Below are 17,388 nucleotides of genomic sequence, written 5' to 3' on the forward strand. Positions count from 1 at the left end.
AGTGGCACTGACACACTGAGGCATGGGGGAGGGGGAGGCTTGGATTATACTGTTATCAGCTGGAAAAAAATTCTCAGCCCAAAATTATTCCCGTCTTAGCACACACACAACTACCTCCTTCCTGGATTCCACAGACATAATTAACAGAAGCAGTTTAAGTGGCAAGCAGTTTAAAAGCTGGAATTAAATATTAATGCAGAGTTTATGATGGATGAACAGGTAAAGACTGCTGCAAATCCTCTTAATAGCTACGCTGAACATGAGTTGCTAGAGTGGCAATCCAATATTTTTAATTGCAATTTTAACAATATCACGTAAAAGAATAATTGTATCGCATCAGGGATCGACAAACTTTTAATTTGAAGAATCACATAGGATACTTCAAATCACGGAGAGGACTGGGCAAAATTTGCTGAGAGGGAAAGGGGACCACGGTTGGACATCGCAGTGGTTTGGGATGCTGAGAAAAGAGGAAGATTAGGGACAAAGTTCCCAGGAGTGTGACTGATAACTCTGCCCTTTGTTTCCATCTTTTTTGCAGCACTAAAGGGAGTGTGTGGTAGGTGGATAGTGAGGTGGGGTATGTGTGGGGCACACTCTCTTCTACTCAACCCTCGGATGTACTCTACTTTCCATGTCCCCCTCTTTTAAGGTCCCGTTTGTATTCTCTGTTCTCCTCTTACTTCCCTCACTTACCCCTGTGTTCTCTGATTTCACTCTTTTGCCCTATCTTCTTGCCTCCTATTAGAGAATGACACCATTCCCGTCCCCGCGGATAACCGCGGGAAATAATCCCATGTCATTTTCTAGTGTCTATTTCAACCTCAGTCCTTCTACACCAGCATTCTTCAAAGCAAAGCTTGTGGGTCAGTGGTTGTGGCCATTCATACTCTGATTCTTATGTGAGCCAAGGATAATGGAGCCATTGTGCCATCAATGATGTGATTGGCTCTTAGGCACTGGTGGAATGAGGCATTATGACATCACAATATCTGCTCTGGATACCAGAGACTGTCATTCTGTAGTGTCTATCTCAACTTCAATCCTTCTACACCAGCATTCTTGTGGCCATTCATACTCTGATTCTTCCCTCTCTCCTTAAAGAATGACATGAAGATGGTTTCCCGCAGTTATCCGCGGGAACGGGAACGGTGATGAATTTTGTCACCATGTCATTCTCTACCTCCTATCTTCTTGCCTCCTTTCTTCTCACCACTTTTTCCTTCTCTCTCACCTCTACCCATTCCTCACAAACATACCTGGTACCGCATCATTAAATGCACAATGTATTGATTTGCACACCCTGCACTCCCAGAGCAGTGCGGACTATTACTACTACTACATATCACTTATATAGTGCTGAAAAGCATATGCAGCATTTTACATTTTGACATTTATAGACAGTCCCTTCTCAGAACAGCTTACAATCTAACTTGGACAGACAGACATGACATATAGGGTTGGGGATGCAGAACCCAAGGGGAGAGGAGTTAGGTTCTTGTTAGTAAATGACCCCCCTAAATGTTCTTCCAGATGATCAGTGGTATAACCAGACAGTAAATTTTGGGTGTACCAGTGGGATGAATGGGTGGGCACAATGTATTTCCTCTCTGCTCCCTGCATGTGCATAGGACATGCACAAGAAATGAGTATGCAGATGGTAGTGGTTGCTGAGAACACTGCCTCTGACTACCACTGCATACATACATTCTGGGCTTCTACCCCAGGAGCCAAAGTAATTGCACATATTAGAACATAAGAGTTGCCATACTGGAACAGACTGAAGGTCCATCAAGCCTAGTACAGTGGTACCTTGGTTTATGAGTGCACCGGTTTGCGAGTGTTTTGCAAGATGAGCAAAACATTTGCAAACTTGGTGCCTCGTAAACCGAGCGTGCCTCGATTTGCGAGCGCCCCCCCCCCCCCCCCGCGAACCGGCACCCTCCCCCCCCCCGTGATCCGGCACCCCCCTCCCCCCCCGCCGCCATCGGGCACCTCCCCACCACGACCTGAAGTCCCCCAACCCACCCGAACCCTCTTCTTACTTTGATGTAGCCTCAGCACCGGCATGTCTTGTGCTGGTGCCGGTGCCCGAAGATCTGCCTCCTGTGCTGGGCCTTGAGCATGTGCGCATGCTCAATGCCTGAGAGTTCACGTCGAATGTGAACTCTCATGTCGAACGTGAACTCTCAAGCCTTGAGCATGCGCACATGCTCAAGTCCCAGCACAGGAGGCAGATCTTCGGGCACCGGCACCAACGCACAGGACATGCTGGTGTCGGTGCTGGTGCGGAGGCTACATCAAAGTAAGAAGAGGGTTCGGGTGGGTTGGGGGGACCTCAGGTCGCGGCGGGGGGTGCCCAATGGCGGCAGGGGGTGCCAGATCGCGGGGGGGAGGGTGCCGGTTCACGGGGGGGCCTTCAGGGGGAGCAATGCTGGTTCTCGTGGGGGGGAGCAGCGCTGCTGGACTTGGTGGGGGGGGGGAGGGTGGGAACCTATCAAAGCGAGTTTCCATTATTTCCTATGGGGAAACTCGCTTTGATAAACGAGCATTTTGGATTACGAGCATGCTCCTGGAACGGATTATGCTCGTAATCCAAGGTACCACTATATTCTGTTTCTAATAGTGGGCAATCCAGGTCACAGGTACCTAATAATATCTCAAAAGAGTAAAATAGATTTTATGCTGCTTATCCTAGAAATAAGCAATGGATTTTCCCAAGCCCATCTTAATAATAGTGTAAAGGGATGATAAAGTTATACTATGCAGTCATGCACTTGCTGGTCACCCTGGTAACCAGGGTGTAAACCAGGGGTATCCAACCTTTTGGCTTCCGTGGGCCGCATTGGCCCCCCAAAAAAATGTTTCTGGAGGCCGCACAAACACGCAAACGCTGCAGCAAGACAGAGGAGGGAGCCAGCAAGACGGTAAACAGCCAGGGGCAGCAGAGGAAAACACTGCATCGCCCTCGACCGCGGCCGCACAAATACTTCACTCGGGCTGCAGGTTGGACACCCCTGATGTAAACATTCTAGATGCTGTAGTTGCTGATGAGAGTCAGTTGATTTGGGCTTCTGGGTGGGAAAGTCAGGGACTGTTTTTGTTAAATTTTATTTCTTGGGCTAGCTATTTATTCAGTTATGTTGAAGCAACCCTCACATAGACATTTTTTTAAAATGCCAGGATTCTCTGAATTGCATATTGTTAGGAAAGTAGATTTGTTTTATTAATTTGGTATAGATATGCTAGTAGGTGCATTGCTGAGATCAACGGTGGAGGTTCCCGACCGTGGTGACCAGAAAGCAAAGATAAGGAGAGAGAAAGAAAGACAGGCAGCCGGGGGAGAGAGAAAGAAAGAGAGACAGAAAGAAAAGGGGAGGGGGGCAGAAAGAAATATTGGATTTACAGGAGAAGGAAGTGCAACAAGAGACTCAAGAAATCACCAGACAAAAAGGTAGGAAAAATGATTTTATTTTCAATTTAGTGATCAAAATGTGTCCGTTTTGAGAATTTATATCTGCTGTCTATATTTTGCACTATGGCCCCCTTTTACTAAACCGCAATAGTGGTTTTTAGCTCAGGGAGCCTATGAGCGTCGGAAGCTGCGAGGGGCATTCAGCACAGCCCCCTGTGCTAAAAACTGCTATCGCAGTTTAGTAAACGGGGAGGGGGTATATTTGTCTATTTTTGTATAGTTGTTACTGAGGTGACTCCATATTTTAAAAAGTCATCTGCCTTGAACATAAGAACATAAGAACATAAGAATTGCCATCTCCGGATCAGACCCATGGTCCATCGAGTCCGGCGATCCGCACACGCGGAGGCCCAGTCAGGTATACACCTGATTGTTCTAATCACCCATATCCCTCTATGCCTCTCATAATGAGATGTGCATCTAATTTGCCTTTGAATCCTAGCACAGTGGATTCCTTAATAACCTCCTGTGGAAGAGCATAACCTCTGAAAAAAGCCCCGAATACAAATAATTAACATTTTCTCTGCGTACAGTGTGCTTTGTGTTTTTTTAAATTTTATTGTTGGTAGATCATTTTGACTTGGTTATTTTAAAAGTATCTTGCAAGCCAAAAAAGTGTGGGCACCCCTGCCCTATATCATTTTTGTTGCCCTTTTCATACTTTTTCTAATTCCGCTAAGTGGATAAATTTCAAAAGAGAAAAATGTCCAAGAAAAGGCATAAAGTGGCATTTGGACATTTTACTTGCTAAAATATGCAAATCACTATTTCCGAAACCCATATTTTTGACAGTTTTCTATGCAGTTCGTCTACAGTATGTCTAAATCTCAAGGGGGCATGTTGGAGCATGGCTTGGGCAGGACTATGGCGGCTTTAAGATTTAGACATTTTTCTGCACTTAACTGGGTAGCATTGTTCCCTCTAAGCAGAGTGGAAGTCTTCCACCTATAGTCCTGCCAGTGGGTGGTGCTGTTTCACTATTACGCTTCCCCCTACGAATCCGTGGTTTCAGCATCCGCGGATTCGATTATTCGCAATTTTACAACAAAAAAAAACATTTTAATTTTTCGGGCTATTTTAATCCCTGAAAGCCCCCCCCCCCCCCTTAAGCTTTACCTGGTGGTCTAGCGGGTTTTCGGGGCAGGAGTGATCTTCCCACGCTCCTGCCCCGTGCAGATTGCTCATAGGAAATGGCTGCCTTGAGCTCCTGTCGTAGCACAGTTTTTAGCATCGGCCACAGCAGTAACTGCTCCGATGTTCACAGAAATTCTATGAGTGTTGGAGCTGTTATCGCCACGGCCGGCGCTAAAAAACACGCTATGGTTTTATAAAAGGGAGGTTAGTATTAGTTTTTCTATAGATCCTGAGATGCTTATAAGCTGCACTCAGGAGCAAATTCTATAAACGGCGTCCCAATTTTAGGCTGCCTACCACTGTCTAAAAGCCAATCCAGATGCACGTTTAAAAAAAAAAACAAAAAAACAACTCCTGAGAGGTAGGCTGCCTACATTGTAGGTACCTCGGGGAACCTAGTGAGGTGCACAGGGCTGCTTAACCTCGCCTAAGGCTAGGCATGGGCGTGGTTTCACCAGAAAATGGCTTTAGGCGAGCTTAGGCAGCTCTAGGCGACCCTAGGCACCACCCTAGGCCTGTGGAAGGAATCTGAAATGTAGGCCAGTATTTTGCTGGCCTACATTTCAGATGCCTTCAAGTAAACGCGGCCGCTGAACTGATCAGCAAGGGAACCTTCCTGCTGCGATCAGTTTAGCTGCCACAGCAAGGACTCGTCCCCTTCCCACACACGAAGATTACTGGCAGGAGGGATGCCCAGGCCCTCCTGCTGGGACCCCCAAATCTGGCCCCCCACCCCTGAATGTCCACGGCAGAAGGAGTGCCCAATTCCTCCTGCCACCACCTCGCCTAAACATTCCCCGGCAGGAGGGATGGCCAGTTCCTCCTGCCGGACACCCCCTCCTTCCTGTAATGACCGTGGCAGGAGGGATGCCAGTCCTTCCTGCTGGACACCCCCAAACACCCCATAATGGGGGAGGGCCTAAGGGATCTGGCCAATTGGAATCTTAGGCCACTCCCAGCGCATCCCACAATACACCAGGAAGGGGCAGGCCTGCCATTCAGATGAAGGCGGGCCTGCCAGACAGACAGAGGAAGCATCCATTCGGCCAGCCAACTACTAAAGATAGGGGGACGTCTGGCTGGGCTTTTTCAGGCAGGGGGGTTGGGGGGTGGGGGTCCAGCAGCCTACCTTAGGGGGGTCTGGTAGGAGGGACTGGGCATCCCTTCTGCCGTGATCATTACGGGGGGGGGGGGGGGGTTCGGGGGTGTCCAGCAGGAGGGACTGGGCATCCCTCCTGCTGCGGTCATTACAGGGAGGGTTCATGGCATTCCTGAAGGAGGGACTGAGTATCCCTCCTGCCAGTAGTCTTCTGGGAGGGGGGATGGGACCCTGCCACGGCTGTTAAACTGATCACGGCAAGGAGATCCCTTGCTGCCATCAGTTCAGCCGCAACGTGATTCTCTAACTGGCACCTGTAACATGGGCACCGGTTAGAGTGGTAGTTAGGCAGCTTAGGGCTATTCTATATAGGGCACCCATGTGCGATTTTCAAAAGCCGCTTAGGTGGCTTCTGATAACGGGCGCCCTGTACTGAATCCGGGCCTAAGTGCCACTAGATCACAGTTTAGGCTGCCACCTAGATTTATAACAACTATCTTATTGTTCCAGCTGTGCTCAATGCTTGTTGGCAAACAAAAAAGACAAGACTGGGATTCTGGGTTCAGCATTACCTGATTTTCTTACTTGTACAGCACAGATACTACACCAATTCTTCCTTTCTTAAGTTAAAATTACAGCATAAAACATGGGGAAAATAAGGCAAGTGCTAAGAATCTGTTCTGCATCACTAATTCCATCAAAGATTCCTCATTATTCAAGGCTGGCAGTTTAATTTTCTTCTTTCTTCCCTGCTAGAATAGATAGAGTCCTAATTACCGACCTTCTCAACCTCCTATTGCTATGTAGCTTCATAACTCTCTAGGCTTGTGAGAAGATTCACTTGGCACATTATCACCCAGGCAGATACTCCGCTGTGGAAAGTTTTGTGTTGCTTAAAGAAAATCTCCATCGATTCCTAACACTAAACACTTTAAAGTGATGCTCAGCATGCGTGCAGCACAAAAGCCTAATATTTTTTTAATCATCATGTGCATATAATCTTATTTGCTTTTTTCCTAAAATTTGTGTTTATTATCTCCTGGCCCTAGTAACTAATAACAGCAGCAGAAAGGTTTGCATGCAATTGGAGGAAGAAGTAGCTTAGTGGTTAGATCTACAGCCTCAGCACCCTGAGGTTGTGGGTTCAACCCCATGCTGCTCCCTGTGACCCTGGGCAAGTCACTCAATCCTCCATTGTCCAAGTACATTAGATAGATTGTGAGTAGAGAATGACACCGTGGCAGTTTACCCGCGGCCACCGCATTTTAGCCGCGGGTCACCCGCCGAAAACGGGGAAGAAAACTAGCAGTCGCTGCGGCGACGGGGACAAGGCCATTCACCGCCCGCGGGGCGGTGAATGGTCTTGTCCCCGCAGTGAGGCATGAAGGATCGCGCGGTCCCCGCAGCTCACACCCGCCTGCCCAATCAATTCTAGTGTTTAGCCAGCTCTCTCCCTTCTCCTCACCTTAGTTTATAGATTTTCTTTTTCGGCGACCCGCACGCTATCAGAGATCCGTGCACCCGCTGCTGCTCAGTTTCGATCTTCTGCTCTGACGCAACCGGAAACAGGAAGTTGCAGCAGAGCAGAAGATTGAACACTGAGCAGCCGCGCGTGCGCGGCTCTTTGGGAAAGCGTGCAGGTCGCCGAAAAAGAAAACCTATAAACTAAGGTGAGGAGAAGGGAGAGAGCTGGCTAAACACTAGGATCGATTGGGCAGGCAGGTAGTGGCTGCGGGGATCGTGCGATCGTTAGTGTTCCCGGCTCAAATTGGAAGGAGGGAGTGAAAGGGAAAAGGATTCTGGGCCAAGGGGATGAAGTCGGAAAGAAAAACCCACAGCAGGAAAGAAAGGGAAGGACTGGCAGGTGAGCCAGATGCTAGAAGCAGGGGGGGGGGGAAGAAAGAGGGAAAAAAGCTAGATGGGGTTGAAAAGAAGAGACACACTGGTATAGAAGAGGAAGATAGGGGAAATCTGGACACAGGAAGGTAACAGAAAGAGGGGAAATTATGTGCATGGGGCATAGGGACAGAGACATAAAGGGGACATGCCATGGGGATGGTATATGGACACAGGGGGGGCAATGACAGATACATAGGGGAGATATTAGAAATGGAGAAAATAGGAGCACAGAAGCGAGATGGTTTGTGGGGATGGGACAGGGACCGAGCTTGCAGGCTCCAGTGGCTTGCACAAATTACATTGTAACGTGCCATGAAAATAAGAGGAAGGAAGGTAGATAGGCCACGCGAGAGGAGCTGAAGGGTAGTAGAAAGGAACAGATGGTAAAGGAGGGAGGGAAGGGTGGTGATGGAAAGGAATAGAACAGACATTGAAGGAGGGTGGAGAGGAACAGACCCCCAAGGGAAATGTGGAAGACAGAGTGGGAAGAAGACAGATGCCAGACTATGCGGGAGCGGAGGGAAGAAGATGGGTGCTAGACCAATTTGGGGGGGGGGGGTTAAGGGAGAGGCACAGTAACAGCAAATGGAAGACGCAGAGAGAAGACACACAGTGGATGGAAGGAATTCAATGAGAAGATGTGGAAAGCAGAAACCAGACAACAAAGGTAGAAAAAAAAATTATTTATTTATTTATTTTTTGCTTTAGGATAAAATAGTATATTAGTTGTGTTGATAAAAATTTATAAACAAAGCCCTGCCAGCTGAACATCTCTTTCTCTAGTTCAGCAGCAGGAACTTTGATTTATAAGAAAGGAATAAGCTAAATATTACAGTACTAAGGCTTATATGGATGCAGCGGGGACGGTGACAGGGCGGTGAATGGGATGGCAGTGGCGGTGACGGGGCGGTGAAAGGGATGGCGGTGACGGTGATGGGGCGGTGAAGAGAACGGCGGTGACGGGGCGGTGCAGAGGATGACGGGGTGGTGACGGGGACAGATTTTTTCCCCGTGTCATTCTCTAATTGTGAGCTCACTGGGACAAACAGGGAAAATGCTTAAGTACCTGGCTGTAAACTGCTTTGACAGGTACTACATAAATACCTAATTTAAAAAAATGTAAATGCTTATATGAAGCACTTAGATATCCAAGATATGTGCTTCAAGCCCATCTGAACATTTATCTATTTTGCTTGGCCTGGGTGCACTAAGTCACAGCTTAAGCAAGCCTCAGTTTCAGTCCAGATTTTTTTTTTTTAAAGGTGTTAACTTCTAGTCTGAACTTTGATCTTACTGACTGTAGATAAAAAAAAAAAAAAAAAAAAAGATATAAAAGAGGAAGAGAGGACAAAAGCTGTCCTTAACAACTTGAAATTCAACATGAGAAAACACAGCATTCTTTTGCTGGTGCTCTTCTTTTTGAAGGCTGCAGTCTGCATGCCCGTTGCCAAAAATGAGAAAAAAGGCTTCAACAAATTGTTAGTGATTTCCTTTGATGGGTTTCGCTGGGATTATGACCATGATGTAGAGACTCCAAACTTGGATTATATAACCAAAGCAGGCGTGAAGGCCAAATACATCACCCCGCCATTTGTTACCATGACTTCTCCATCTCACTTCACAACCATCACAGGTAAGTAGCGTTCGTGTTGAAAGAAGCATGTTTTCACATATTATTTTGCTGCTACATACTCATGGCACATACTAAAACTGGATAAGTACAGTAGAACCTACTTTTTGCCCTCACGCCCTCTGGAACAAGGCGGTGGCTGTTGCCAGAAGGATGCTAGGCTGAATAGAAAGAGGTGTAGCCAGTAGAAGAAAGAAGGTGTTGATGCCCCTGAACAGGTCATTGGTGAGGCCCCACTTGGAGTATTGTGTTCAGTTTTAGAAACATTATCTGGCAAAGGACATAAGAAGACTTGAGGCGGTCCATAGGAGGGCGACGAAAATGATAGGAAGTTTGCACCAAAAGATGTATGAGGAGAGACTGGAAGTCCTGAATATGCATACTCTAGAACAGTGGTCTCTAACTCAGACCTTTGCGGGGCCACATTTTAAAGAACTGAGGAGACACGCCCGGTCCATCGGGCGGGAAGGCACTGGCGCATGCGCGGTGCGGGCATCTCGAAACTTCTAAGTTTCTTCAAGCAAGACATGCTTGTGAGACGTCCGTATCGGGGCTCTGTCGGATGACATCACCCACTAGTGGGAATACCTGCCTGCTTGTCCTGGGATAAGTCCTGAATATGCATACTCTAGAACAGTGGTCTCTAATTCAGACCTTTGCGGGGCCACATTTTGGATCTGTAGGTACTTGGAGGGCCTCAGAAAAAAATAGTTAATGTCTTTTTAAAGAAATGACAATTTTGCATGAGGCAAAACTCTTTATAGTTTATAAAGCTTTCCTTTTGGCTAAGCCTTAATAATATTGTAATTTATAGCTAAAGAGACATATGATCAACAAACTGTTTTATTTTACTATTGTGATTATGATAAACATACTGAGGGCCTCAAAATAATACCTGGCAGGCCACATGTGGCCCCCGGGCCGCGAGTTTGAAACCACTGCTCTAGAGGAAAGGAGGGAGAGGAGAGATATGATTCAGATGTTCAAATACTTGAAAGATATTAACGTAGAACAAAATATTTGCCAAAGAAAGGAAATTGGTAAAACCAGAGGGCATAATCTGAGTAATGTTAGGAAATTCTTCTTTACGGAGAGTGTGGTTGATGCCTGGAATGAACTCCTGAGGGAGGTGATGGACAGGAAAATGGTGACAGAGTTCATAAAAGCATGGGATGAACACAAAGGATCTCTAATCAGAAAATAATGGTATATATTGAAGAACTAAGGCCAGTTCTGGGCAGACTTGCACGGTCTGTATCCCGTATATGGCCATTCAGTTGAGGATGGGCTGGGATGGTTAGATGAGCTGGAGTCAGCTTTGATGGAGACTCCAGCAGACATGGAACCTATGCACAGTACCGGGCAGAGCTCTGGGTTTCTGGCCCAGAAATATCTAAGAAAAAGAACAATTTAAATTAAATCATTAAATTATAGAGAGAATATGTTTGGGCAGACTGGATGGACCATTCAGGTCTTTATCTGCCGTCATTTACTATGTTACTGTACAAAGGCAAGTGAGGATCTATTTCCTTTACTGAATAGGTGCCTTCTGACCACTTATATACAAGTTCCTGTATGCTCTGTTTTGGTGACAGGGAAAAGGGGATGGGTAATATAAAGAACACTTTGGGATTCCTAACTATGCATTCAGTCTTAATAGCATAATGTTCTAGAATCATGTTGTTTAAATAAAACTTTAATGCATTATAAATTACTTGGCATAAGTACAGGGAAAACTGCTGAGTTATTCTAGGGCTAATTTATGATAAGTACAAGTCCAGCTAAAAGTGTATCTCATGCCAGTTATCACGTCAAGAATTAATTGCACTAGTTTCAAAGTTTCAGAATTCAAGGACTCCTACTATCAGCTACTGTAAGAAACATCATTATACTATGTATCTGTAACAACTATCAAGATAAGCAACATGGATTGTTTTGCTTTAATACAGAATAAGAAGATGTTTCTTTGAAAGAAATAGCATGCAATATTGGTCTATGACTCAAGTATTATCATGGGGTGCTGAAAAGATCTCAGCCCAACCAGCCAACTTCCTAAATTCTGAGTGTTATTTTGCCACTGTAGCTGAAAAGAGTGTTAGCTTATTTCGTTAAGTGCCAATTTGCAAAAATGAAATTTTATGTTTTCACATTGCCTCAGATCAACGATTGAACCATATCCTTGTCATTCTCTTCTTGGTTGGGCTGAGAACTTTTCAGCACTCCCTCATATAGCTTTAATGCAGATCCCTGGAATATTTTTATTCACCAGTATTTATCACTATTTTATATATATATATAAAATATATATATATATAAAATATAAATATATATATATATATATATATATATATATATATATATATATATATATATATAAATATATCAGTAATAAATCTTGCTGAATAATAGTGAATTTGGGGAGCCAACTGTTAAACACGAAGGATCTGATTCTGTAAACGGTACCTAACTACCTAACTCCTAGGCGCTATTGAGTGTGAATGTCAATCACCTGCTAAACGTTAAACCCTTAGGCACACTGACATTTTAGGCCAGGGGTTTTGGGGCTAAATGAGTGCGCCTAAAGTATGAAAGGCCGCTGTAAAGTTCTTAGCCCAATCTAGAAAAGAATGATGTGGAGCCATGAATCTTACAAGATTCACTTACACTTTTTGTTTCATTAATATGAAATGAAATGAAAAGTGTCTAAAAAAAGGTGTGGATTTGGGTCAGATTTTGGGTGTGGTTTGGTTTAAGTGCTGGTAGGCACCTACATGGGAGCTGCTGAAAAGTTCTCAGCCCACCCAAGAAGAGAATGATGTGGAGCCATGAAACTTACAAGTTATTCCGCACTTTTTTTTTTGACACTTTTCATTTCATTTCATATTAAGGAAACAAAAAGTGTAAGTGAAACTTGTAAGTTTTATGGCTCCACATCATTCTCTTCTTGGTTGGGCTGAGAACTTTTCAGCAGCTCCCACGTAGGTGCCTACCAGCCCGAATCCGCCCAAAATCTGCCCCTAAACATGCCTACTTGCCAGTAGGTACTTCGGTATAGACACCTATCTCAAAGTGTTATGCACTTACCAACTTAGGGCTAGATTCCTTAAGCAAACCAATCATGTACCGTACAGTTTTCGACCCCTTAACAAGCAAATTTCCCTCCGGCCTGATTCACTTAACTCTCCTGCGATTCGCTTCGAATCCATGCATGCAAATGAGGAGAAAGGCATGCAAATTGGACAGCGACATGATTCACTACACAAAATTTCACATCCGACAGGGCTGGTCGATCAACGGAAGAAGCGACTGCTGGGGAGCAGTCGGAAACATCTTTCCAACTCTCCTGTTCTATTGAAGCCCTGCTCTCTACCCTGTCAGCCCCGATCTCCTGCAGCTCCGAACACCTGCTGCAGCCCTGATCTGCCTGCCTCGATCTGCCTGCCCTGGCTCTCATGGTCCTGCACCCCTGGGCTTGCCTGCCTGACATGTCTTTGCTGCTGCCCCTGGCTCTGCCGCCTTCCCTTCAGTGCGAACCCGTGGGTTTAAAGTGGGGCTGCACGCTGCAGTGCAGCTCTGCTTTAAACCCATGGGCTTGCACTGAAGGGAAGAGGCTGCCACCGCCGCTTGGAAGCAGGAGACTTGGGTCCCGAACATGCCTGTCTGCCCCAAACACGTCTGCCCCGACTGCTTGTGCAAGCCCGTGAATTTAACCCAAAGCGGGTTAAACCCACGGGCTGCAGAAATTTAAAGTTAAAAAAAAAAGTCGCAGCTAGGATGGGACTAAGCGGTCTGAACATGCGCACCGATCGCGCATGTGCGAGCCATGCAGTCAGATGGGGGCGTTCCTCCGATCGCCCTCATCTGCATGTTCGCGTTTGCTGAATTCATCGGACTTGCCCGGATCGGGCAGGTTAGTGAATCCAGCTCTTAGATGCCTACTGGATAATTAATTGTTTTAATTGTTTATAATCTTTTTTTTAATTGGTGTTTTCAATTATCAGTACTAATTAAGCCAAAATAAATTAAGGGCTTCTTTTACAAAGTCGCTTTAGTGGCTGCCACACAGCAAACATTCTGACGTTCATTAATTCCCTATGGACGTCGGAGTGATTATGACAGCAGCAGCCGCTAGCGTGGCTTTGTAAAAAGGGGTTAAGCACCTAATTTCAAGCACCATTTATAGAATCTGGGTTGCATGGCACTTAACACATACTAATTTGTTAGTGTGTGCTAAATCCATTTGCATACCTTAGTAATGGAAATCCTAAATACAAAATTTTCCCACAGTATATATTTATATAGAACATTTTATACCATCATTCAGTAAAATGTAAGAGGTTTACAATTATACTAAAATATAAAGACAATCACAGAAAAGAATAAGAAGAAAGAGAGAGAGAAAAAAAGAGCTGATAAATCAGGAGTCATCCACCACCGTTCCTTCCATAAAATCACCCATCCCCAACACCAGGGTAAAATATTAGGCCTTTACAACAGATTTAAACCCAATAATGGAGCCCTCAATGCAAAAATATCTTGGAAGGGAATTTCAGAGAACTGAGACCAGGATATAAAAACCAAAAATCTCAGTAGTTTTATGACAAGCTCTTATTTTTTCTTATCTTTTTACCTTTTATTATTATATTGTTTCATATGTTTTTAATATTGTATTTTATGTTACATTTGTACCTAATAGGACCCCTGATGAAGGTTGTCCGAAACACGGACCGTGTTGGGTCCCTTGTTTGGTAAAAAGGTTTTTAAATATACTTTGGTTGTCACAATAAATTTTGCCTACATCGTTGTACATATCTGCAGTTTTGGTTTGTTTGGACCAGATATTTGGCCATAGTCACAGATGTACAAGAGTATGCTGAATAAAAGCATTGAAAATGCTGCCAGATGACCAGTCTTCATAAATGGAAATGCATAGAACAACATGTTAATTCAGGAGTCCTTTTATTAAGGTGTGCTAACTGATTTAGCACGCACAAAATGCTAAGGCACCCATAGAATATAATGGATGCCTTAGCATTTAGCGCGTGCTAAATCGATTAGCGCGCCTTAATAAAAGGACTCCTCAGTGGGCTACTGGCAACCAGTGAGCTTCCTTAAGATAGAGAGAACAAGATCAGATATTAAGATTATACAGGTGGGAGCTGATTTCACAAAAGGCATCCCGATTGTAGGCGACGGTAAACATCCTACCACCATCTCACCAGCCAATCCATGCCTCAAAGAACACCTAAAATATAGGCATCTGACTCACAACTACGATGGCATATAGGTATGCCTATTGATGTCCAAGGCTGAAATGGCCTTTTGCATCTCTGTAGGTGTGAGACAGATGCCTTAAATGTAGGCTTAAATTAGAAAACAAAACAAAACATGATTTGTTTTGCTGCCCAAGCCCGGTCCTCGAGATCTACTAGAACACAGTTCTTCAACCGCCGGTCCGCGGACCGGTGCCGGTCCACAGGAAATTTTTGCCGGTCCGCACAGGGCCAGCAAGACTGACTGACTTCAACTTCCTGCCGGTCCGCGCAGGGCCGGCAAGATCAACATCTGAAGTCTGCGCTGGGACGGAGAGATCTTAGGGAGCCTCCGACAGTGACTTTCTCCCCTCTCTGCAGCTCTCCTTTACTTCCCAGCGCAGCGATTCACGAAGGCAGCCTTGGGGCTTTTGCTGAGTCGCGGCTGCCTCTGATGATGCAACTTCCTCTTTCCTCAGAGGCGGCGCGACACAACAAAGGACCCGAGGCTGCCTTCCTGAATCGCTGCGCTGGGAAGTAAGAAGAGCTGCTGAGAGGAGAGAAAACCACTATCAGATTCTGGGAAGCTGCTGGGCAGGGGAAAAAAGGGACAGCTGCTACTGGAGAGGGAGAAGGAGAGATGCTTCTGGGAGGGGAGGAGGGAAAGGAATCTGGGAAGCTGCTGGGCAAGGAAAAAAAGGGACAACTGCTACTGGAGAGGGAGAAGGAGAAGGAGAGATGCTTCTGGGAAGGGAGGAGGGAAAGGGATCTGGGAAGCTGCTGGGCAAGGAAAAAAAGGGACAGCTGCTACTGCAGAGGGAGAAGGAGAGATGCTTCTGGGAGGGGAGGAGGGAAAGGAATCTGGGAAGCTGCTGGGCAAGGAAAAAAAGGGACAGCTGCTACTGGAGAGGGAGAAGGAGAAGGAGAGATGCTTCTGGGAAGGGAGGAGGGAAAGGGATCTGGGAAGCTGCTGGGCAAGGAAAAAAAAAGGGACAGCTGCTACTGCAGAGGGAGAAGGAGAGATGCTTCTGGGAGGGGAGGAGGGAAAGGAATCTGGGAAGCTCCTGGGCAAGAGAAAAAAAGGGACAGCTGCTACTGGAGAGGGAGAAGGAGAGATGCTGATGGGAGGGGAGGAAGGGAAGAGAGTTACTGCTGGACAGGAGGAGGAGGGAAGGGAGAATGAAAAAAGGAAGGAAACAGCTGGCAGAGAGATTAGAGGAAGGGGAGATACAGGCATGAGAAAGTAGAGAGATTGATGATAGGAAGGGGTCAGCAGAAAAATAAGCAGAGAGGGACAACGATGATAGATCTGGTGTAGGAGAGATAAAAATGAAGAGTAGTGAAGCTGGAATGAATCATGTAAAAAGGAGAGAGGGGGCACAAGCTGGATGGAAAGGGGAGAGGAGCATAGAAAGAAGACAGATACCATATGGAAGGGGGAGAGGACAGACAGTGGATGGAAGGGGCAGATGCTGGATTGAAGAGACAGAGAGGGCAGACGCTGGAAGGAAGAGAGTGAAAAGAAGATTGAAAGCAGAAACCAGAGATGACAAAAGGTAGAAAAAAATAATTTTATTTCTATTTTGTGATTATATCAGATTTGAAATATATATCCTGCTAGAGCTGGTATTAGACATAACTGGGGACTGCAAAACCCAGGCAGTGCTTCTTTAGCTTCCAGCTGGCTTAGGGCGCTCTCTGACCAGGGGACAGTTGCCCTAGTTGCACTCCCCTAAAACTATTCCTGTCATGTGTGACTGCAGTATTCTGTTAGCATGATATTTCTGTGTAGCATTCTGTAATAATTTGGCTTGTTCAGTTTTCTTGATAGTAGAGGGGATATATGTGAAGAGGAGGGGAGACAGGGGTTTTGTTGATCCTTTCTCTGAATTATTTGTATTTATAAAATGACAATTGTACAGAATATTGTTTCTTTTTATACTTTAATAAAATACATTCAATATAAAATCATAACTGAGGCTTGTGTGGATGGGATCAGATGATTTGTGGGGACCGAGCTTGCGGAGATGGGGCGGAAATGGGGTTTTTAAATTTTAGTCCTAGTAGTTTGCCGGTCCACAAAATAATTCTTTTTTTTCTGCCGGTCCACGGGTGTAAAAAGGTTGAAGAACACTGTACTAGAAGGCCAGGTTTTCAGGATATCCACAATGAATATGCATGAGAGAGAGATTTGCATACCAAGAAGGCAGTGCAGGCAAATCTCTCTCATGCATATTCATTGTGGATATCCTGAAAACCTGGTCTGCCAGTAGATCTCGAGGACCGGACTTGGGCAGCCCTGCTCTAAAAGATGCCGATGCCTGATTGACATGCAATTGGCAGCTGTTTCTTAGGAGGCCGCTAAGATTAGAGTTGCAAGATTTTACTATAGTAAAATCTGGATCCCCTAGTAAAAGCCACCTCCAGGCTCGCCTAGTTCCACCCATTCCTGATTTCCTCCTGCCCAACACAATTTAGAAGAGGTTTTCCAAAATGCAGACAAAGTGCTGGGTTTTGAAAAGCTGTCTGGATCCCCGGACATGTCCTTAAAAGAAGGACATGTCCAGGAAAATCCAGACATCTGGTAACCCTAGCTAAGACTGGCATCCTTTAGAGAATCAGTCCCAAGATGTCTATACGCTAGTCTCTGTTTACCATCTGATTCTTGCCTGTGCTAAAAGTGATCTTAACTAGTATCAAGTTCTACAATACAGTTCTAAAAAAAAGCAAGGAAAAACTTCTACGGTGATAAAATCTCCAGATCCAACAACCAAAGTAGTGCATTGTTCAACATCTGGCGCTCCTTAACCTCTAGAAACGACTCCATCATGCCATTCTCCTCTCCATCAGCTGACGTTCTAGCAAAGTTCTTCAACGAAAAGGTCACTACCTTAAGATG

General features: G+C 45.5%; 1 protein-coding gene and 1 long non-coding RNA gene across 3 annotated transcripts in view; one reads left to right on the forward strand and one right to left on the reverse strand.

Annotated features, from left to right (window-relative positions):
* The window catches only part of LOC117345562, a 305,100-nt gene that overhangs the window by 232,956 nt on the left and 54,756 nt on the right, over window positions 1-17,388 (reverse strand). The gene's annotated exons all lie outside the window — the stretch shown is intronic.
* LOC117345561 (ectonucleotide pyrophosphatase/phosphodiesterase family member 7-like) overlaps window positions 8,994-17,388 on the forward strand; it is a 58,116-nt gene continuing 49,721 nt past the window's right edge. For both annotated transcript variants that reach the window (XM_033914380.1, XM_033914381.1), the window contains exon 1: window positions 8,994-9,240. In XM_033914380.1, the coding sequence (XP_033770271.1) occupies window positions 9,045-9,240 (196 nt within the window). In that variant the 5' untranslated portion in view covers window positions 8,994-9,044. The remainder of the gene's footprint in view (window positions 9,241-17,388) is intronic.

Source organism: Geotrypetes seraphini, chromosome 11 (genome assembly GCF_902459505.1).
Source record: "Geotrypetes seraphini chromosome 11, aGeoSer1.1, whole genome shotgun sequence".
NCBI classification, from domain to species: Eukaryota; Metazoa; Chordata; class Amphibia; order Gymnophiona; family Dermophiidae; genus Geotrypetes; species Geotrypetes seraphini.